This window comes from Lygodium microphyllum, chromosome 24 (genome assembly GCF_053477565.2).
Source record: "Lygodium microphyllum isolate KBCC chromosome 24, Lygodium_microphyllum_v1.1.10, whole genome shotgun sequence".
NCBI classification, from domain to species: Eukaryota; Viridiplantae; Streptophyta; class Polypodiopsida; order Schizaeales; family Lygodiaceae; genus Lygodium; species Lygodium microphyllum.
Genome location: NC_141158.1, coordinates 83480520 through 83505101, shown reverse-complemented (window position 1 = coordinate 83505101; position 24582 = coordinate 83480520). Strand labels below are relative to the sequence as shown.

General features: G+C 37.8%; 1 protein-coding gene across 1 annotated transcript; it reads right to left on the bottom strand.

The window, feature by feature from the left end:
- Positions 1–3703: 3703 nt before the first annotated feature.
- Positions 3704–4254, bottom strand: LOC148015303 (uncharacterized). The gene has a single exon (XM_087664914.1). It carries the CDS (start codon positions 4066–4068, stop codon positions 3742–3744), a length of 327 nt encoding a protein of 108 aa, XP_087521040.1. The 5' UTR covers positions 4069–4254; the 3' UTR covers positions 3704–3741.
- Between the last annotated feature and the right edge of the window lie 20328 nt (positions 4255–24582).

Sequence of the window (24582 nt, the reverse complement as noted above, 5' to 3'; positions counted from 1 at the left end):
CGACAATTGCCAATGCAAATTACGACACCAATAGCAACACATGTAGTAAATTTGTGACACTAATAGCAACACTTATAGAGAAAAAATATTTGTGGCAAGGCAACAAGCTGCCCTACCACATGTAGCACTATTGTTTTGTATTTACAGTCTATAAATGGATTACCTGTAAAGTGTATAATGGTCGTCAAAATGAAGGCAAAGTGTACTTGAATCCACAAGACTGATACATAAACTAAATACAAGATTGCTTAATGAAAGCGCTCGTGGAATCATGGCAAGATACAAATAATGATAATAACATAGTGCATAGAAAATGCCTAAAAAAAATCATAGGACCAAAAGAGAAGAGGAAGTGTGCTCTACGATTCCAAGCGCAAAGCTATAGATTCTCGCCATTTGAAAGCTCGTCCCAATGCAAAGGAGCATCAAATGGACTCTGCAAAAAAAGAAAAAACTACACATTAGTCCATCGTACAATAATACATTTTAATTAAAAATAGTAACTATGGACAAGAAAGATGAGTGACTTATTGGGCCACCGTATGCGTACAATCTATTAATCAATGCAATGAGACTCTGTCTCTCCGCATATCCAGTCTCTAGGCTAGTGGAATCACGGTTTGTAATGGAGTGCTGCAAAGAAAACAAAATGCAACTATTAGAAACACAATTGTCAATACAAGCAATATTGCAAAAAGAAAAAGCAAGAAGAACATTAAAAAAACTTACAAAGTCCTCGAGATAAGTGATGTGGCTACCACTCCCAAGATAATGGACCACTCTTGCCTCCAATCGTGCCCTCCTTGCCTCACTCTTTGTTTCTCTCTATCCCCTCGTATTTTCTCATTCATTCTCCTCTCTCTCTCCCTCTGTCTCTTTTTCTCTCTTTCTTTATTATATTTTGTGTTTATTCTCTCTCTCTCTCTCAGTCTTTCTTCCTTTTCATTTATTCTTCTCCCTCTCTCATTTCCTCTCTTTCTCCCTTGATGTACCTCATTCTTAACAAAAACAAACAAAAGAATAGAAGAAAGAACAAGAACAAACCAAGAGGGAGCAATGTACTCACCGTAAAGGCCCGAGGATGGATTCTTCATCTCCTCTTTGCAATGGTCCCTTTTCACCCTTCACGCACTTCCTCCTCTTCTTCGTGAGCGGCGGCGCAGTGCAACGACGCTGGTTAGAAGCTCTCCTTTTCCCTCTTTCTCTCTTTCTCTCCCTCTGCCTTACAAACACACGGTCTCTTTTACTCTCTATTTTGCTCTTCTTCGTGGCAAAATGCCACGCTCGAGTTTCGGCCACTTTTTTTTACTCTAAGTACCGTCACTATTTGCGTCGCATTTGCAATGCAAATAGTAACAAAAATAGTGATACCGTTGATATGCGTCGCAACTGGCCGTCGCTATTTCCCTATATCCTTGTAGTGGTTGTAGTGTATAAGAGTTGATGCCTATGGCAATTTGTTACAAGATGAAGGAAGAGAATACAAATACACAAGTCTTATTCAAATAAAAAACTTGGCTATCTCTTAACACAAAAGCGCTTTATTTTATTAAAAAAATATAGTCATAGCTCACTTGGCTAGTCCAATCAAAATCTTGTCAAGATTTTGGTAATCTTGTCTCTCTCAATTGTGGAACAATAGCACACTTGCCAGAATTAGTCAAAGCAATATAAATGTAGATCTAGATTACTTGCATGAATTATTGTGTATTAATTGAAATTATTGGGAGAGAGAGAGAGAGGGGGAGAGGAAGAGGGCTAGAGAGACAAACACACAGAGTAAGAATCTATTTTGCAATAGAGGGAACTCCTTATGAGAGAGAGAGAGAGAGAGAGAGAGAGAGAGAGAGAGAGTACTTATAAGCAAAGAGAGAAGTATTTATTGCACCATATATCATAATCCAATGTAAGACAAGTTGTATCATCAATAAAAGTTTTATCAATCTAGAGTGTTTGCATGATTGTTCTTGTAATGCAAACAAGAGAGAGAGAGAGAGAAAGAGAGACAGAGAGAGGAAGAGAGAGATGGAGAGAGAGAGAACGACTTATGAATAAAGAGATGTATTTATTCAACAACACATGTCATAATCCTGTTTGCACAAATGTTTCTATATTGAGAGAGAGAGAGAGAGAGAGAGAGAGAACTATTGATGGGTAGAGAGAGTAAAAGGATGGAGTAACGAGAGAGAGAGGTGTATTCATGGATATAGAGAGGGCAAGAGAGAATAAGGAGAGAGGAAGGGAGAGATAATAAGAATGAGAGATGGCACGGGGCGTAAGACAATGAATGGAAAAAGAGAGTGAATGAGTGATTGAGTAAGAGAGAGGGAGACTCAGAATGATAATGAGAGAGAGAGAGAGAGAGACACACACACACACATAGAGAAAGAGAAGGTTGATATAGGTAAAGAGAGTGTGTGTATGTATGTGTGTGAAGCATAGAGAGAGATATATATATGGATAGAGTGAAGCTAGAAGAGGAGGTGGGTATATCTAAGGGAGGAATAAGTGAACTATATGGAATAAGAATAGAGGGGTTGAGCAAAAAAGCTCAGAATAGGGAGTGAACTATGAGGAATTGCTTATATGAGAGAGAGAGAGAGAGAGAGAGAGAGAGAGAGAGAGAGAGAGAGAGAGAGAGAGAGAGAGAGATGGGGAGAGGAGGTTGATATAGGTAGAGAGAGAGTGTGTGTGTGGCATATATATATATGGATAGAATAAAGTTAAAAGAGGAGGTGGATATATCTAAGAGTGGAATAAGTGAATTATATGAAACAAGAATAGAGGGGTTGCCCAAAAAAGCTCACTCAAAAGCTCGCTTCTGTTGGAAAAGCTCACTTACCCTTCTTGGTCCCTTCTATACATGACAACGAGGCTACAAAGGGTTTGTTGGTACCATTGGTTGTACACAAGGATTGATTGTTTGCTTGGAGGAAAAACTTTGTGAAAGATCACTCATCTTGGTTTTATCATCACCTATTTTTTGTTACATAAGGATCCATGTGCACCTAGAAATCCACGCTTGAAGCCCTTGATTCTTTACACTCAAAGAGTTACATGTGAGAATCATATGGAAAAGGTAGATGTTCTTGGTCTTCTTGCCCTTGGAATGGATTGATTAATGTTGCCATGGCTTGGATAGCAACAAGATGCCAAGAAACGAGAGCTGTTGCTTGCTTCCCCTTAGTGTCTTCAAGGGAAGGGTAGAAGGGAAGGCTGAAGATGAGAAAACAAGAAAACCAAGGAAATGAAAGAGCGTGAGGAGTTTTGTACCAAAGAGTCTTCCGCGATGGGCTGATTAACAGTTGAAATGATAGGACCCACAAAGTAAATGCAACAGAGTTACTAGGATTACTAAGACTCGTAGGACCGAGAGCTGTGGTAGACGAGAAGATGCCAAAGAGTAGATAGGATACTCCAAGAGAGCCCAAGTCCAGTAGAGATAAGAATGCGTTTGCATGCTTATATCAAACGATTCTGAACGAGCGGAAAAAGGATAGCATGCTGGGGATTATAATTAAAGAAGCCGCGTATATTGCTTTTGTCCGACAGACAATAATTATAGTCTTGCACGAATTATATGCTTCAAGACTTACAAGAGGACAATTGACGCACAAATTAAAACGCCCTTAATTTCCCGCATTGCGACGATGACAGTACGTTTAGTACAGTGAAACGATGTTCGTGTTCATGAAGATGATATTGATCTTATTACAAAAATCACTAGTGGGTGGTACATGACTAATTGTTGCGGTGATAATGGCACCGGAACGAGCCCGGGTGCGTCGTAGGGGAGCATAAGCAGTACAACGTCGTCGCCACTTGAATATTGTCGTGCGGCTGCTGGCGCCGCTGCTGCTCAATTATATGGCCTTGAGTAGTACATACAGCTTGCAGCGTCGATGCAGGACCAGCTGCCTTTCGACTTGGATGATCGGTGCTAGAGCTGTTCATTATAATGGCCGGTGCCGTGCTGAAGGAAGGGCTGACCGTGTGGCTTCGTGTCAGAGTACCACTCATATACGTCTTGCTGCTGCTACCATATTCGTGAGGTAGTGCGCCTGCCATGTACTGGAAGAATGTTAATTATTGTCCTTGTTCTGATTCTTTTTTCTTCTCAACACTGACGTGTGGTACGTCGCTGATCTGCTTCGTCTTTGCTGCAAGTGCCGCCGCTTCTTCAGCTTCTTGTGCGTCTGTATATCTGTCTGTGTGTTATATGATGATGATATTGAGACGTTTGCTCTGTGTCGTCTTCACCTGCACTGTGACTGCACTCTGCAAGATGCGTCTTGTATATATATATTTACCAATACGGGAATGCATTTCGTGGTGACGCGGAAACCGAGTGATAAGGCGTCTCCCAAAAGCAAAAGCAACACGAGAAGCGCCGCCTTTTCCAGCAAGCGAGATGAGGTCACAGGTGCACACGCGGCCCACCGGGAAAATGCAAAGGGGAATCTCTCTCTCTCTCGGGAAGTATATCCTTTTCACTATCATTTGAGAGCAGGAAGTATCCATTCCTCGATTGAGACGGTGTTTTAAACATAAATTCGAAATGTGTAACTATATTTTGACAAATTTGAGGAGGACTTATAATTTCCTTCTTCTAAAGATTTGAGAAGGATTTCTCTCAAGCTCTTTTAGGTTGAACCAAACTTGCTACCTTTCCCGACATAGGAAAAAAAAAAAGGAATTCCCTATCAATTGTCTAGATAAAAATACACATAAGTAAAAAAAGTAAATGATAGGGAAATTTGAATATTTTCTAGTTAAAGAAACTAGGAAATCACATTAAAAATTTTTCACATAGGGAAATTTTTCTATGTAAAAAATTTTCTACATAGGGAATTTTCTCTATGTAAGAAATTTCTCTAACTAGGAAATGTTCAATTTTCCCAATCATTTACTTTCCCCATGTATTCTTAACTAGAAAATTAATAGGAAATTCCCTTTTTTCTTTCTATGTAGGGAATGATTAAAAGTTCCTTATGCGTAAGAATCCCCCAACACATTTGTTGTTGCATGTCCATTCTATGAGCTAAACTTGAGCTTCAAACATCTCATATACTACTCATACATTCCTTGGGTGTAGCACAACATAATACATGAACTCTCAAAGGCTAGACAATCCCTGAAGCATGTCACTGATACTTTCCTTGACATCATTGATATGTTCTGGCCAGCATAAGTTGACCCCTATCACAAAATCTACAATTTCTTTTAGACTGTCACTCCAAATAAGGCATACAAAGCTCAATTTTTAAGCTATAATGATTAGCTCTACAAAGTGAGTACATTGAAATAGAATTCTAGTCAATACAATCAATTCTTCATCTCTATAAATGTTTGAAACATCAAGTTGCTTTACCCCATTTGATCACATGTAACCAATAATTTACACCCAATATCTCATATAGAACCTTTGTAAACTTAAGTACAAGTTGAAATCCATATACACTTTTTCATGCCTATTTTTTCCATAAAGGATAACCAATACTTCAATATGCACTTGTCTTGAATTATCAAACATTACAATTGGGTCTTTCACCATTAAATTGTGAGGGAGAGTCTTTAATGGTGCCTTGCACCTTTTCACTCTTGCCAAAATAAGCAACTCCATGAACACGGGTATCTTTAATCTGATAATTATAAGACGCTTGTTTCACACTTACCAACTTAGTACCAACGAGAAAATGTGTCATATAGTTGTGGTTTCACACTCATGATATGTACAATTCACATTGGAAAAAATAGTTCCTCTTGTGATTCTTGAACTTGCATATATCCACATGAAAGCATGTATTGGAACTATGATAATCCTTGCATTTAGTAGATCCAAGCTCATCTTAGCTTCAAAAGTCATATTGATCTGTATAATGGCTGCACCCCTCACTCATAAGTCCACCTTCACAAACTAGTAGCATTACCACAACTCTCTCCATGATCACTAAACCACAAAGATAAGAAGCTTCCAAGGATGGGGTACATGACAAATCATTGTTTTTAGGCATAGAATCAAAGTGAATTGTTACAATGCACTGGCGAACATAAAAAATACATGCATATGATATGAACTACAAATTCTCCAGGTAATCCACAAGCATAATAGGAAGATAGCTTATGCATATGCAAAAAACATACCAATCAAGATGGTCACGTACTTTGGGTGAGACCTTATTCACCTTCAGCCTTATTGAATCCAAGTCTTGGAGCTTGCAATTTCTGGCATGCTTCTCGAGGCTACTGCTAAACCCTAATTTCTACTGTAAATTAGGGTTTACAACATAGAAATGTACAATTTCTCAGCCTCCAAGAGTCCAAATGATGAGATCTTCAGAGCAAGGCTGCGAAATGGCTGGGAGATGAGAGAGAAAGCTGTAGAGAGAGAAAATTTAGAGTTTTGTCACGAAGAATGACTGAAAATCAGTCAAATGCAGTTGTTGCCGTGTCACAATAGCTTGTAGATGTAAAGAACTGAAGAAAATCAATTAGTTATTACTATTGCCCCGTCCCATCAACCTGTAGATGCTATCACCTGTTGTTGATTGGTCTTCTGTTGCCCTTGCCTACCTCAAAAGGTCTTGCAAGGGCTACAAATCAAACCAACAACATCCCCTCCCTCTCTCTTGCAGGCTGAATTTATAAAAATGCCTCTCTCCAACCTCTAAAGACATTTTTCAGTCTTGCATGGGCATTTTTTTTACAAGTGGCAGCCTTTCCAAATGGTTTTTTCAACATTTTTCATAATTAAATATCAATTTTTAGTTTTTAAATTTTAAAAATTAATCTAATAATTATTTTGGTGCCTTGAAAAATAATCAGACTGGACAATAATGAAATTGGCTAGGCAACTTCCATTCCCGAGTATTTCTGTGCCATCTTTGACCATCAGATTAGCATTAGGTACCATTCAATGCCACTTCTCTAGTGTCATCAATTGACACTTATAGTCAAATGGATGACTTAGGCCAACAACTGGCACCAGATACCACCAAGTAGCTATGCAGCATAACTTATAACAACTTTTTCCTTTGACATCCCGTGATTTCTTCAGGTCCCGAGCTCGTAAATTTACTTTAACTCGAGTTACGCCTCACATGTGCAACATTTACTTAATCATGTGATTAAAATTAATCCACATATTAAGTAAGATTTCAAAAATACATGTCCTCACGATAGCCCTCCCTCTTGAAATCCTTGTAATCATCCTCGATTGCACTACCAAATGCATCAAAAGCAAAGTACTACATTGGAATTTCCATAGAGCATCATAGTCAACACAACATTGCGCACTGTTGTTCAACCATTCCATATGCCCAACATATGCTGAAAATTACCAGTCAACATAACATAGCATAAGACTCACAAAGAATCTCAAAAACATTGCCAAATTATCATGTGATATGTCCATTTCTCATTAGCTCAACTCATCTAGCAAAACCAAACCATAGCATAGCATAACCAAGCATAAACCATGGCTAAAACATCAATGGCATTATAACATATGCTGTTGTCCATGGAACTAGATATAAACCATTGAAAATTGAGCATAATCTAATCATAAACTGATCACTTTCTAATCTGAGAACTGATCGCAAACTGCTACAAATATGACCCCCAAACTGATCACAAACTCATTGCAAAAACCAACCAGCAATCAGTGCAAAAGCTGATGTACAACTAATCAAAAAAGTGACCATAAACAGCTCTCAAGCTGATCAAAAACTCAGCTGAATACCATTGAATATTAATGCTCATGCACTGAAAATCAACATTCGATAATCATCCCTTGATTATCATTAACTGATGCTACACCAAGCATAACCAATGCCATACAAAGCATAACTGATTACACCCCGATCATAATGGATGCAAATGTACAATTTCAAAGTTGTAGTGAAAACCATACCAATCTGCATGCCAAACATAGTGACTAGTACACTGAATAGTGACCTTCTGGAAAACATATTGTTCAGCTACAGTACCTTGAATGTATGCTGAATACATCCAAGATCCACTACATACGAGAGCTATCCATAACTGGAGGAGTGGAAGTGCTACCTCCCCCTTGAGCATCGGGCAATACTCCAAACCCTTGCTCTGCTAAACCTGACAAAGCCCAAACTAAAGTCAACTCTTACTGAAAGGCATCTAGGTAAAGCTACAACAACTGAGGATGGTCTGCCAAGTCATCCTCTTCCATCCATTTGGCATCTATTGGTGAATAATTTTGAAACTTCACCAAGTACCTCTTGGAAACTTTACCTTTGACCTTTCTTTCCTTGTGTACCAAAATCTTCTCAGGTACCAAAATCTCATCTAGCTCCTCAACCTCAAACTGAATTTTAGCAGAGACATCCTCTGGCACATCTCCATGAAAAGGTCTAAGCAAGTTCACATGAAAGGCATTGTGTATCAGCCAATGTGGAGGTGATTTCAGTCACCTGGAAGAGCCCATAATATCTCATACTCAACTTTGGATATAGTCTTTCTCTTCCTTTCATCTTTTTCAACCTTGCCTTTTCAAACATAGCAATACATAATCACCCTCTACAAACTACAAAGCACTTCTGTGGTGATCAGTTGCCCTCTTTTGCTTTTCTTGCAATCTCTAAAGTGCATATTTTATCTTTGCATAGGATATATCTAAGTTTTCCATATAACGATCAAACTCAAAGATCATATCTTTTGTGTGAAAAATAGGGGGTACTTTCTTACCACCGTCTACCACCTCAAACAGAGCTTTGCCCGTAGAACTATGCACTGTGTTGTTGTAAGCAAACTCAACCAAGGGAAAATACTGCTCCCACTGTGTCTTGTGGTCTAAAACATAGCACCTCAAAAGATCTAACATTGTGGAGTTTGCTTCCTGAGACTGACCATCTGTTTGCGCATGGAAGGATGATGAGGATTTCAGCGTGGTACCCATATTCTCTAACAAGCCGTTCCAAAATAAATTGGTCATCCAGGGGTCTCGATCACTAATGATCGACTCTGGCATACCATGTTACTTAAAGATGTACTGCAAAAACGATCGTGCCATATGGTCTCAAGTAAGTTACTCATGAATATATGTGTGCATCACGTGGGTTCAAAATAAGGCATTTTTAAAATACTAATTTTATACATTTTTAATATACAGAAGGATGTAATATAAAGGGGTTATTTACAGATTGAATTGAAAAGGATGATGTTTTATTTAGAAAAAATTCACTGATAAGGATATTTATAAATAGGCCTTGAATGCATGTGATGTAAAGGATATACATATAGAAACTTCCTCCAGCATATGGTCAGCCTTTACTTTCTTCCTCTCACCCAAATGAAATGGGCTTGTTTGCTAAACCTGCAAATAATAGTCCATATCCCATCGTTCCTTGTAGGTGTCTTACGAAGCTCAAAAATAAAGTCCATTGCAATGCTCTGCGAAGGCCTATATGGAATAGGCAAGGGCTGCAACAAACCCGACATCTTTTGCCTATCATGCTTTACCTTCTGGTATACAATGCATGTCTTACCAAACTGTTCTACATCATGCCTCAAAGTTGGCCAATAAAAGAAATGCTCCACTACCTTGATTGTGACATCAATACCTCAGTGTCTTGCATACGAAGAAGCATGACTTTCAGTGATAACTCTAGGCCTTAACTACTTTATGACACAGTCGTCCATGCATCATCAGAAATGTATCTCTTACACAAAGTGTCCATGGCTTTGGCCATTGCAAAGCTAATCATAAACATTAGCAAAGTTAAAATCAACAACATATTGCTCTTTCATGGTATCCACCTCAATGTGATAAATCATATTGACAGTCGACAACTGAGGTTTACGTGACAGTGCATCACTTTTTCCACTCTTTCTCTACGATGTGTTCCTCTTTCCAACCCTATTTTTCAGATATGCCCCAATTTTCAGCTTTATTTTCAGATTTACCCTTTTTCTCAATCTTTGCCTCTTTGACATGTGACTTGGCATCATCATCAATGGAATCCTGCATCCTTCCACGCAGCAATGTGTCGGCTGTAGTAGCACTTTTTATAAGCTGAGACATGTTGAAAAAAGTGGACTTAATGCAAAAATCATTGATTCCTTTGGCAAACCACAAATATACTTCTCCACCTGCTCATGGAGGGGTAGTGTGTGATAAGAAGTAACTGGCAACAATGCATCCCAAAACTTCTTATTATACTGATCCAAGTTCTTGCTATCTTTGGAATTCAATTGATTCCAAGTTGTCATAATGTCTACTTCAAAGGTACTTGTCAACCAATTTGAAGCAAACATTTGCTTAAACTCAACCCAAGTGGTAGGTGACTTCCCTTAAATAAGGAGTGTAGACCACCACTCCAATGCATTTTCCATAAAAAATGTTGCTGCCTTATGTATCTTAGATGCCTCTATGAAGTTTCCTCCAGAATAGGCTACATCAAACTACTGAATAAAAACAAGTGATTTGAGCTTATCTTGTGCACCACTGAAAGGCTCAAACTTCACACTTTTGCCACCTTCATCATAGTCCTTCGATGGTCCTATGGGAGTCAAGTTATCATAAATGGGCCACTGCAAAAAGGGTGCATTAGATGTATTTGCATGAAAACCAGCACTATATGAAGCACCTACATGACCAACACCAAATCCTTGTGCTCCAACAATCCCTGGGGGTGCCGATACATATCCATATTGCCCGCTTTGTGCCCTAAGCATCATACTTATGTTGCCATACATGGATTAGGCATTCCACTTGCATTACCCGGATACATTGGGTGTTGTGAGCCATGCATTGGCTGCTACATACCATAGGGATTTGTGCCATACATTCCCATATGTGGTGCATGTCCAACCATAGCATGAAAAATTGTACCACCACCAAAGTATCCTTGCTATCCCATACTTGCATGTGCATAATCGCCTTGCTGCCCATGTTCCCATGGATTGGCACTACCAAGTTGGCCATGCATTTGCACTTGCTGCCCCACGAATACCAACTATTTGCGCTCATCAAGCATTTTGGGCTCTTATAAAGAAGGCTTAGGCATTTGCTTTGGTTATTGTCATTGTCCTGAAGCTATAGAAGGTGTCTTCTTCTCTTTGCCTTTGATGTCCTTCTTTGGGGCATTCAAGAATCAAGTAAACTGGGGATCCTTTGCCAATTTAGCAAAAAGATTTACTGCTATACGCATTCGATCCTTGAAGCTATCATCAAATTCTTCAGCCCCTTGCTAGTCATCAGCCTCTTAATGCATTGAAGTGCCAACATTTGGGTCATTTCCCACATTTTCAGCATGTTATCCATGCTGAGAACCATACCCAACATCAATCATTGCATTTTTCCCTTCACCATGTGATTGACCAAGGAGTGATGCATCCTCTCCACTTGATCCCGTATCACCATGTGAAGACATGCTTGCTGTAATTCACTGCTGAGAACAATTTCAGCAATAATGTAATACTCCCAAGTTGCAATCAAGTACCATGGGTCCACCAGTTCAAAGGATTTGATGGTATCCTGGCAATGGAACCATGAAACCAGCCTTCCTTCCATTGCAAATCTGAAAATACAAATTTACCCCTTGGACAATGCACACCTGATTGGCCCCAAAATTGGCACCCCTTTCGGTATTTCTTTAGCTTTATTGAATAAGAAGTTGATTTACAATGGGATTCTCCCAATCCCTTTTGGTATTCTAACTCCCCTTGCTGTCCACAGTGACCAGCAAGTCTTCAATCTATTTTGCCCCTTAATTCGAGCACTTAATCAGCCTTCGCCCATTTCATGGATGATGGAAATGCCCCGAATTCAATGGATTTCTAGTCCTCGACCTGAATTCAATTGAAATTCACCTTCAACCTTATTGAATCCAAGTCTTGGAGCTTCCAATTTCTAGCATGCTTCCCAAGGTTGTTGCTAAACTCTAATTTCTGTTGTAAATTAGGGTTTACAGCAGAGAAATTTGCAATTTCTCAGCCTCTAAGGGTCCCAATGCTGAGATCTTTAGAGCAAGACTGTGAAATGGCTCAAAGATGAGAGGGAAAGCTATACATAGAGAAAATTCAGAGGTTTGTTGCGAAGAATGATTGAAAATCAGTCAAGTGCTCCTGCTGCCCTGCCATAACAGCATGTAGATTCAAAGAACTAAAGAAAATCCATCATTTATTGCTGTTACCATGCCTCAATGGCTTGTAGATGATGTCTCCTACTGTTGATTGGTCTTCTTTTGCCCCTGACTGCCTTAAAAGGTCCTCCAATGGCTGCAAATCAAACCAGCAGCCTTTCCTTCCTCTCCCTTGCAAACTGAATTTATAGAAATGCTTCTCTCCAGCCTCTAAAGACGTTTTTCAGTCTTGCATGGGCATTTTTGACAAGTGGCAACCTTTCGAAATTGTTTTTCTAGCATTTTTTATAATTAAATATTAATTTTTAATCTTTAAATACTAAAAATTAATCTAATAATTATTTTAGTGCCCTAAAAAATAACCTGATTGGCCAATAATTAAATTAGCTAGGCAACTTCCATTCTCGAGTGTCTCTGCATCATCTTTGACCATCACATTAGCATTAGGTACCATTAAACGCTACTTCTCTAGTGTCACCAACTAACACTTATGACCAAATGGATGACCTAGGCCAACAACTGGCACCATATACCACCAAGTAGCTGTATGGCATAACTTATAGCAACTTTTTCATTTGACATCTCGTGATTTCTTTGGGTCCCGGGCTCGTAAATTTACTTTAACCCTAGTTACACCTCACATGTGCAACATTTACTTAATCATGTGATTAGAAATTAATCCACATGCTAAGTGAGGTTTCAAAAATACATGTCCTGACGGGTGGTAAGTCCCTGATTACAACTTAATTAGAGCAGCAAACAATAAATGCAAATCTGAAAATACAAATTTACCTACTGATCTTGGACAATGCACACACGATTGGCCCTAAAATTGGCACCCCTTTTGGTATTACTTTAGCTTTATTGGGATCATCACTTCTTCAAACTGCTCCATCACCTTTTCTAATTCATCAAACCAACCTTCCTTATAGAGAACGTTGATAATTGCCTGACTTGCAAGTAATAACAATAATCATTAATTGAATAAACAATTAAATTACAACACTTTACCAACCAAATGGGAGAAGCCACACAAAAAGTCATAGGCTCCTGATAGCACAAATAGTTTAGCTCATAATATCAACATGATGGTAGCAAAAGCAAACTGAAACATGTAATGAAAACAACATACTTTAAATTATAATATCAACATCTAAGATGGCTATGTAAGGTCTACAACAACACCTATAGGAACCTTTCATTTGCTTTGACATCTTTGGTAATCCAAAACACCTTTATTACTAACACCCAATTTTTTTAATAAGTAGCAACAACACTGCTAGTCCTTACTACATATGAGATCATTCCACTATTTTGAGCCCATAGATTGCTCTCTTAACTTGGAAGACATCCCTTTTTTCTCTCCATTTAGATACCCTACATCTGCTACCATAAATAAACATGCAAAACATATACAAAATTTCTACACCTCTGAGACTAAGCTCCTATCAAGGTCCTTGCATGCACCTATATATGACTTTGCAAATCATCCATATAACCTAAGGCATAAATAAGATCCACTAAACCAATTTCTAATTTATTACCATAAATTAAATCAACTCTATCCCATGGATCAAGAGAGAAATTTCTCCCTATAGTTGTTACAATCAACCAAATCCAAAGCTTCATTTACTAATAAGCATGGTAATTGTCACCACTCAAAGCATGACAAGCATAACAATTCTTGGAAAATGTAAACCTAGTGAATACAAAAAATTCCTACACTTACGAAGTGTTGGAATCGCAATGAAGCTTCAAATGTTGCTACAAAATCAAGTCCAAGTACTTGAATTGTAGGACTAGTGGAGTAGTCCTCATTGTGCGAGCAACAATAGCTCAAAAGCAATTGAGCATTGAGATCATTCTCCTCATAAATCAGGTCACCATTGTAGAGTCCTAAATCACTACACCCTTCAATGCCCTCCTTCAGCTCTTATTTGGTGCAGTACCTTCTGATATCAGGAGCATAGCCAAGAATTGATATGCTTATGTTATACCAACTCTCACAAAAGCTAATGGAGAGACTGGCAATAATTATTTCCTTATAGGATCACTAAGGTGTCACTTTAATGACCAAAAAGTAGTAATTAGTTTGGGATCATATCCCCAAAAGGAGATGACTAAAGATGGAGTAGTGTTGGGTCCTTCTAGAAGCACAATCATGGCATCTAGCATGCAGGATTACTACAAGACCATCACAATTATGTCAAGAAGGGCATGTAAGGATGCTTCTTTACTAAAGGAAACTCCATGCCTCACTGATGTGGTAGTTTTTGATTCAACAGGTAAGGAGGAGACTAGATATCTCGATAGGTTAGAAACAACAAATCACCATGACTCATATCCTAAATTTTTGTACCATGAGATGAGTGTTGCTCCAATAGTAGCAAAAAAAAAAGTTTGAGAGAAAAATTTTGAGCTTTACCTTTCCAAGACTGGTCTCTTTTTCATCTTCAATGGTGTCATTACACGATAGTACTGTTGGCCATGATATGAGTGCTAGAGATTCACTTGAACCATACAACACTACTAGATTAAGGGGGAATATCAATGTACATGATATCAATGATAGTAGAAATTTCAGTGATCATCGTGCAGGTATTGGTACTTTTAGTTCTACATCCATAAAGATCAAACATTCCAATTTGCATTTAGATCCTCCTTCTCAATGGCCACATGGCCTAGTGCCAATTAATGCAATATGGATTAACTACTCACAAAGCAACACTTGCAATCAATCTATCCATCTGAAGCTAGTCATACATGAGAGCTTCTCTTACTTAAGAGGATCATGATCAAGCCATGTGGTTTTGTCATGTTACCCTCTTTATCCCTATCATATATGATAACTTCCTTTTCATACATGATCAAGCCAAGTGGTGTATACAATGTCTAGACTCTTGAGCTCTATGTTATAATAAGAATTAGAGTCTTTATTTGTGGCCCACCAAGCATGACCAGTGAATCTACTAAAACTCCTACATGTCCAAATTCCAGTATTATAGACCATTTCATAAGGATCTCCTTTCTAAAAATTTTAAAAGGTCAACAGATTGCATAGACCATTAATGTCAACTAATTGCATAGACTTTCTATCATCATAATTCATGTCATTTTCAACATAAAGTCTCCTTTCCATAATAGAAACTTAAGAATTTTTCCTTTATCTCCTTGCAAGAGTTTAGGAGAACCAACTTCTAGAGTGAAAACATACCCCCTTATCCATATTAATATAATATGGTGCTCCTAGAGTCCAATAATAGCCATGATGTTATAGGTTGCCAATGTACACCCATAATTCAGCTTGACCATACAATTACCTCCACATGGTAGTCCTTTCTACACAAGAGACTAGTTCTTGTGGCTACTTTAAGATGATCAAAGCTTTGAAGTGTGTCTAAATTGGGTATCCTAAGTTCTCACACATGAAGCTATCCAATTTGATGAACCAATATTTCACATGCATTGATTCCTAGATAGGAATTATACTCCTCCAAAAGATAACGCTCTCGCAAAACTCATTGTCTAAATTCTACCAGTTTTCAGAGCCCCCTTACCCCCCTTCTGATTCTGAAATTTAGGACATAAAAAGTTAGATTACATACCAAAAATAACTTTTCAGGATGGTTGGAAATTAACGGTGGACACATTGGTAGAGAAAATGTGTAATACCAACAAAAACATATAATCAACATGGGATGATTTGGAGGATGTATATAAACAAGCATCATGCCTAGTTTAAGCTGATTGAGTACCAAGGAGATATGAACTGAGGAGAAATAACTGCAAGAGAAACACTTATGCTGATGAAATTATGTGATAGTTAGACATCTTGGATGCCTAGTTCCTAATGACAAAAGCAAATCCTCCCAAATAGTTAAGAGTTTCTAACAGAGGCTTTTGTATAGTACTATCCATATTTGGGTCCATCTTCAATCTTCCAAAATCAACAATAGGATAGTCAAAGCCATACGTCAACAAGCCTGAACCTCATGCTTATCCATCTAGCCCCAATGAACATGACCTAGAACTCTTCTTTAACTATCAGAGCTATTTTTAAAACCATTGCATAGCCAAAAAAAAAAAGGGCTATAGTTAGCAAGATGACATTCTGGTTGAACTTGGATCAATACCTAGATAAGAATCCTACTCTCCAATAGAGCAACACTCTCAATTCACAATTTCTATCAGCCTCCTAAGCCCCCTATCCTCCCCTTCATTCCAAAATTTTAGGACATAGAAACCATGACATGTTGGGAACAACTTTACAAGATGACTACTAATTATTGGTAGAGGAAGCATGCAATATTAAAAATAAGTGTATAATATAATCAAAACAAGATGATTTGGACAATGTACTAGATAACTACTATGCACACTATAAGCTAACTACAAGGAGATGTGACCTAAGGAGAAAGAACTACATGAGCAACACTCATGCTATTGAAAGAGTGCAAAAATTAGATGTCTTGGATGTCTAGTTCCCAATTGCAAGCTAATGTACTTGAATAGTTGAGGATTTTTTGGCATGTTTTTGTATGAATATTGTCCATGTTTGTGTCAATCTTTAGTCTTGCAAAATCAACTGTAGGATGGCTAGAGCCATACTCCAACAAGCATGAACCTCATGCTTCTCCATACACCCCCATGAAACACAACCTGGAGCTCTCATTTAATAGCCACTCTCTATGCCAAGTTGTTTCTAAAGCCAATTGTATGGCAAAAAATTCAAAAGGCATGTAATCAAATATATAACCTCCTAGTTGGACCTAGATGGGAGCTAGATCCATTCCTACATAAGAATTTCAAATAGCCACTCCATATGGACCTTGGCATACAACTTTTTCCTAGTAGAAATTGATTATTGTATTCCCATAAGTAGCCTCAATTGGGTTGTTCTTCTCTTTAGTATGATTGTGGGAACATGGTAAATAATTAATTGCTCTGTATCCACAAGTAGCCTCAAGTAGAGTGTGCTTCTCTTTACTAGATCCCCATAATGGCAAGAAAGCTATAGTGAGCAATCCTGACTTGCATGCCTTGTCTCCATATCACTCCATTAAAGCCTAAGTACACTCAACATATTTTGGGAAGATTGACACTCTCCATCCGAGAGAACATACTTGGGCCTTAATGAAGTGATATGGAGACAAGGCATGCAAGTCAATCTTCCCAAAGTAGTTTTGGGCATCTGAGGCCGTTTCAGGCCCCGTTTTAGAGCCGCAAGGTTGTAAACAGCAGTTCGAGATACCCTGCAATTTCAGTTGTGTCTTTAATGGCTTCTTATTTGTCCATTTGTAAGATAGGATTGTAGGCATTAACACCATGGTACTTAGAGATTCTTCTTTAGAGGGTTCATCTAAGATAAAAGCATTGAGAAAGTCTTTATGGCTTATGAAATTTGATATTATATTCTCTTTTCCTATCATATACTTGATCTCAAAATAATATTATTTCAAAACCTCATCCAACAATGTCACCTCATATTTAGATTTTGTTGCATAAAGATCCAATTGAGGCATTGTGGTGAGTGAAACTAGAGAAAACTTATTTCCAAGTAAGTAGTGTCTCCATAGCTTGAGAGTATGAATTATTACTAGTAGTTCTAGAGCATGCATAGCATAATTCTTTGCACAAGTTTTTAATTTTCTTAAAGAGTACACTAGTGGATGATCTTCTTGCATAAGCACACATTCCAACACAAGATAGTTTACATCTGTTTTACAACCTCAGACTCTTTAGGTTGGATAGCTTTAGGATAGATGTTGTCATTAAGCTATGCTTGAGTCACTCAAAGCTAGACTTTTCAATAGGATTTCACACAATAGCAACTTAATTCTTGATTCTTGAGCAAATCAATGAGAGGTGTAGCAAATCAAGGCATAGTCCTTGATAAAAACCTTGTACCATTTGGTAAACCCCAAAAAGCTTCAGACCTCTTTAACTATTGTTAGAGGTGTCCATTCTTGAACATATTTGACCTTGTCAAGATCCATCGCAATTTCTTCCTTAGATACTATGAACCCAAGATACTCAATTTTCCACTTGAAGAATGCACATATCTTCTTCTTAGCATAGGGCTTATGTGTCCTCATTGTTTGTGGTTAATGGTATTCATCTTTCTTAGAGTATGTTAGGATGTCTTCAAAGAAGATAAGTACAAAATAATCAAGATAGGGACGATAGGTATCTTGCATTAATATATTGAAAGTGGTTAAGACATTAGTCAATCCAAAAGACATTACAATAAACTCACATTGACCATATCTTGTGTTGAAAATAGTTTTGGGAATGTCTTCTTCCTTAATTCTTATTTAGTAGTAACCTAATCATAGATCAATCTTGGGGAAGAATTTTTCACCTTTACGTTAGTGAAGGAGCTCATCAATCCTTGGAATTGGATACATTCTTGAATATCATCTAGTTCAACCCACGATAGTTAATGCAAAGGTAGAGGGTTTCATCTTCCTTCTTCTAAACCAGGACTAGGGCTCCCCAAGTTGAACTTCTTGGTTTGATGTATGCTTGATCTAAACCTTTCTTTAGTGACTCCTTCAACTCGATAGCTTCCAAAATGGAAATTTGGTATAGTCTCTTATCTATTAGAGTAGCTCTTGGTACTTGCTTAATCTCAATCAACCTTCCTTTATAGGGTGGGTGTTCTATTAGTTCCTCTAGAGGTACATTTGCATATTACTTTAGTCACGAGGATTATTCTTTTCCTTCATTATGATAGTCAATGTTATTAAGCTTAATTAAGTAGATAAGTAGGCCCTTCTTAATCCTTTAATATTATAGAAAGTGTTTTCTAAGTGTATCCTAGACTTTCCACCCTTGCCTTAGGTATTCACTTGCTCTCCTTTCAAGTTTTGGAATGTAAGGTTGCCCTTTCCACAACAAATGTACACATCATTAGGGATTGGCCAACCATTCTTAATAGATACTCATAAGCTCCCAAGTTCATAACCCTAAACCTCTTATTGGTAGGATTGCCTCTCAGGTTAAATTTGAACTCACTAGACTCTTATGTAGAAATAACTTCTATCACATTTTTTAATCTTACTAAAAGCTTGGATGCCCCATGCAATGTCTATCCCTAACTTTCTTGCACAATTTAGTGAAATGAATGAATGAGTGCTTCTATAGTCAATCAAAATTTTGAAAGATTTATCTTGGTAAGTCATGGATGTTTGAATCACTGACAATGGGCGATTCGATGCCATTTTGTTGCACAAAATATAGATAATTCTTTTTTTTGTAATATCCCCCACCCCGTGTAGGAATCCCCCCTCCCTTAATAATTGAATATAATTGAAAAACTTTTAAATATCCCCCTTGTCATCGCCAAACAAGTGATGGGGGAGACGGCATGGTGACAACGATGATGAGGAAGAAGGTGACCATGACAAAGTTGACGAAGACAGCAAGCAGACAATCACCATGAGGTGGTGATGAATTTGACGGGGCGAGGGCACACACGTGCCACCTCCAAATCCCCCCCCTCCCCCTGCCCTTCTCACAAGGAGCCCCTATACATATTGGTGTTGTATACCACGTAAAACAGACATAGAGAGCACCCCTTGACTAATTGTCTTTGTCCCAATATAACTTTCCTACGCCTCAGGGATTGGCCCTCGAGATGCACCATGTGAATATATATAAGCATGTATGATACTTAATCCTCTCTTTTAATCAATAATTCCAGAATTTAAAATATAATCCTCACTACACACTTCCCAAAGGAAATGAACCACTAACCCTACGGTTGAGGATACCTCACTCTCAGCGTGGGTCAATGTTTATAAAGACAATTTCCATGCATTCAGGATGATACCATGCGTTGAATGCAATGCAACTATGAATGATTCATAGTTCTCAACCATTTTTATTCATTTAAAGTAGCATTGTAACAGTGTGAAAACATTTCTTTTCATGCTTTCATTCTAAATGTAATTATTGCGTGTTGCATAGGGTCAGCAGCAATGAGCACACTCGTACTACTAAACCCTTTAATTCTCAAAACACATGTATCCTATATGCAAAGTGCATCAGAAAAAAATAGCTTTAGCATTTAGTTAACACTTATTATCCCCTCCTCTCCCTACCATTTAAAGTTGTGCATTTGGCAGTAGGTTTAGAGAGCATTTTGATGTATTTTTTCATTATAAAAAAGTCATATACTCACCTTAACATAAAGATAAAGCTAAACTAAGGCTAAGCCTTATGCTTTGATCATACCATACATCCATGGATATATATATATATTATTTTTTCTATTTTTAAAGTGAAAAAAACCTATTTTTTCCATTTTTCTCTATTTTTTCTATTTATTTATCATTCTTGATTTTTTAATGTGACTTGATTACACTTGCTGAAAATTATTTTTATCTCTCATTTTTATCCCATGCGAACACCATTAACACATCAAAACCCCAAAAATCCATGATTTACCTTAAAATCACGATTTATGGGTTTTGCATGTTTATAGAAAAATTAACAAACGACAGATTCTTGTTGATTTTCTTAATATTTCTCATAAATTAAACGTTGACAATCAAGAACAACCAATTCCAACCATTTGCAACTAAGATTTATCATAAAACGATGAAATTTATCACTTACTCATTAAACAACACTTAATTTCACACACATCTTGTATTTGGAAGGCTATTGACACTTATTAATAGTTGTTAATGCTCCTCCAAACATTGATCTATGCTCCATCATGTCTCAACATCATCTCCCAATCAAAATCTCTCAAATCAGTCCACCCCCTTCTCACATTGACGGATGCATAAAAAATAGGCACTAAGAGGAGAGAGAGGGAGGAGAGAGAAAGACTCATTTCTGTAATTTATGTTCGGAAAGCCATTTCCTACAATACAACTAGCCATTGGGAGCAAAAATTTTGAAGGTTCGATGGAGAAGTTTTGTTGGGTGGCTTCTTTTTAACTTCTTCATCCCTCTTCCCACAAATTGACATGATGGGGAGACTGCATCTCATCACCTCGGGGAAGTTACTATATGTATATCCTCTACATCATGTATGATCAAGGTCTTTTTATAAATATCCTTATCTATAAAAGTTTATTGGATAAAACATAACCCATTTCTATTAAATATGTAAATAAACCATTTATATTATGCCCATATGTATGTAAAAAATGTATAAAAATGGTTTATTTACATACATATATTCATGAGTAACTTACAGGAGCCCATCATGCCGTTTGCAAACCCCCTCCCCCCCCCCCCCCCAGATGTCAAAATATTTCCATGTCCCATGTCCTTTGCAATTTTGGCCAAATTTTGGCTATTCGAATGATCGGCCTCCACTTTGTCCCCATCCCGACACTTGATTGACAATCCGAAAAATCCTACGCATCCAACTTCATGTCTCAAAACGGCCAAGAAGTCATTCTTACTTCAATCAGGTAGTTAGGAAAATTATGAAAAATCTGCAACCATTGCAAAGGTTAAAATTTTCACTCCCTTCTTCCATGGTCACTTAAAATCGTCGAATCGGCGTCTTCCTCTTCTATCAAATTGCTTTAAATTCCGTGTAAAGTTTGTATTATCCTGCTCTTTTTTGGTATGTCTTAGGCTTTTAAATTTGGCTTTCACTTGACCACCATCTCTGAAAACTATATGTAAGCTACTATTAAGGTGTTTAGAATAGTGTTTGTTCTACAACTACCTAACTACAATTTCATCTTTCTTGGCTCTAGGTCAAGAGCACTTTTTACCTGAAATGTGAAAACCGAGGCTTCATGCAAGTGCTTGAGTGTAGGGACTTTACAATATACTAAGCATATGAGGGTACCTTACAAGATACCATCAGCAATAGTTTATTGTACTTTAATTAAGGACTTGTGCCTAATGTAGGGATAGATTTTATTTGCACTTTTGTAGTCCCTTCAACTAAGGGCTTGTGCCTATTTTTTTGGGTTACAGTGATAGATATTCATGTGTAAGGGAAACCCATTTCCTAGCATTCATTTTTAAAAAGCTTGCAATAGCACCACTTCAATTGCTACTCAAGGATCATTTGATCCCACATGAATCACCTCCTCCTATACACAATAAGAAACATCATTTGGATTTAAAGGACCATCAATTATTGATAATGGGATATCATGGAGAGATCTGTGTATATTTGGAAGAAGCTCACAACTTTGGTAGACACTCATCTCATGGGTTGCTTCTTCCTACATTGCATGGTAGTGAAGTGCATCATGGTCAAGATCTCTCACAGCTCATTATCAATGTTATACCATCAATACATCATTTTCACATGTTGATTGAAGCTTATTTTCTAATTGGTCATGTGAACATGTTACCAATGGAGTCATCATTATTAGTAGAAGTAGATGCAATAGCTTAGTATGTTCATGAACCTCCACTAGATAATATTTTTTTTATATATCAGAGCCGACTAATAACGGAATTACTTTTATATATCTCAATAAAAGTAATTCCGTTATTAGTCGGCTCTGATACCAACTGTAACTTGTCCTCTTAGTATCACCCAGGACACGTCTTAGCAGTCCATCGGAAAGGATGTCTACAGTATGATCAAACCAATATTCTCCCACTCGTGTGATGCCCAAAGGTTTTATGATATAACCAATACGCAAGATTTTCTTGAATTCATTGCGTACTTTTGGGTGGAGAGAGTTTAATCAATTGCAAGAGATTCACGTTTGGTTTAACTTCGCAAAGAGAAGTTGCTAGGTCAAAGTTTTGGTAGTTAGCCAAAGTTCTCTTCTCACGCCAAACCATTCTCTCCTTTGGTCTTTGGACCGGATTTGGTGCCTCTTTTTTAACTTTTTCCTTCTTTCTTGGCAATCCCTTATCCTTCTCAGGATCAACTTTACTATCAACAAGTCTTAGAGGTCCACCTTCCATATCATGATTCAAAACTTGATTTCCCCTAGCCTCTTGCTTAAGGTTTCCCTTGACAGGTTTTATAGTTTCTTTATCACCTTCTTTAATATTTTGACCTCTTGTTATAGCTCATGGATTAGAAGTTTCAGCATCATTGATACATACAGCCTCAATAAGACTAACTCCACTGCCATGAGGCAACTCCTCTACAATAGCCTTTCCTCGTTGCAGTATTTGTCTTAGTCCCTCATCTTTCTGGAGATTATTCCCTTGTGCGCGATGGTTAACTGGACCTGGCAGTTTACTCCCTTGTTGGAGAGAACTGATCTTACTCCAATAGGTAGTAGCTAAATGGCAAGACTTCCCGCAAATATCGCATTTGACATTCAGACAATACCTAGGTAAATGTTGGCCACCACACCACTTACAGTTGAATCTTGAGGGGGCACCCTCTTCAAGGCATCAACTCCCTATCAAATTCTGCTCCTTCTTAAGAAAATTGACATCCATAGCTATTTGTCTATATTGTTCAGAAATCATATCGGTGTAGTGCTTCATCATGTCCTTAACGTTGCCAAGGACATTAGACACACTCGACTCATAGCCGCGATCGTCTGTCTATCGTCCCATCGACCTGGTGCGCAAAGCGGATGTCGTATGCGTACATAGCGAGTGCCGGAAGGTCCCTTAGAACAAAGAAATCTACTTTTTTCTCAAAAACCAAGAGAGTAGACTTGCATGGCATAAAGCAAGAAGACCAATTGGGGTACAATCTCCCCCCATGCCTTGTGTGAGTGCTCCACAAAGCATGTATTTAATATATTATTCATCTCCAAGCTAAAAAATAGTCCAAATTTACAATTAGCATGCTTTAGCTTTTGTATTTTCTTTTGTCCAAATAAAGAATAAAGTAGTTGGACACCCCAAGAGTTGGGTTGTGCCCAAATACAATGTCCAATAATGAATATTTAAATCGTATGTCCATGCGCATACAAAATAATAAATATATGTCAAGTGTTTTAATAAATAAGCACGTCAAAATAAATATTGGCACCACGCCTAAGATACACGCCCATCAAAAATAGTAATTTCTTCTAAATAACTTGAATACACACTATCACCCAGTGCTTCCCAGCGCCATTGCCACCTGCTCTACACATCAATTGAAGCATTCACAATTGTTAGAAAATAATAAAATTAAACCGATAAAAGTGAATACCTAGCTGTCTTCAGCTACAAAATAAATAAATATGTTTGAACTCAACTCTAACCTTAATTTAATACGAGTGTGCACTCTAAACTCATAAACGTCTATTAATTTAAATATGTATTTTGCATAATCACCCGCTATGGAATCACCCACTTGCACAATCAATTAACGAGACGCCCGAAAAGGATAGGCATCTCCATCGACTTTTTGCACAAGGAATCCACCTTGTGTACAAGCCCCGGCAAATAAATACAATTTTATGGAATCCACCGTAAAACCTCACAGAATCCACCATGGAATATGCCTCTTGGCATCACGGCCTAACCACTTGTTTATGGCCTCCACCACTTAGTGGGGCCGCCTAAC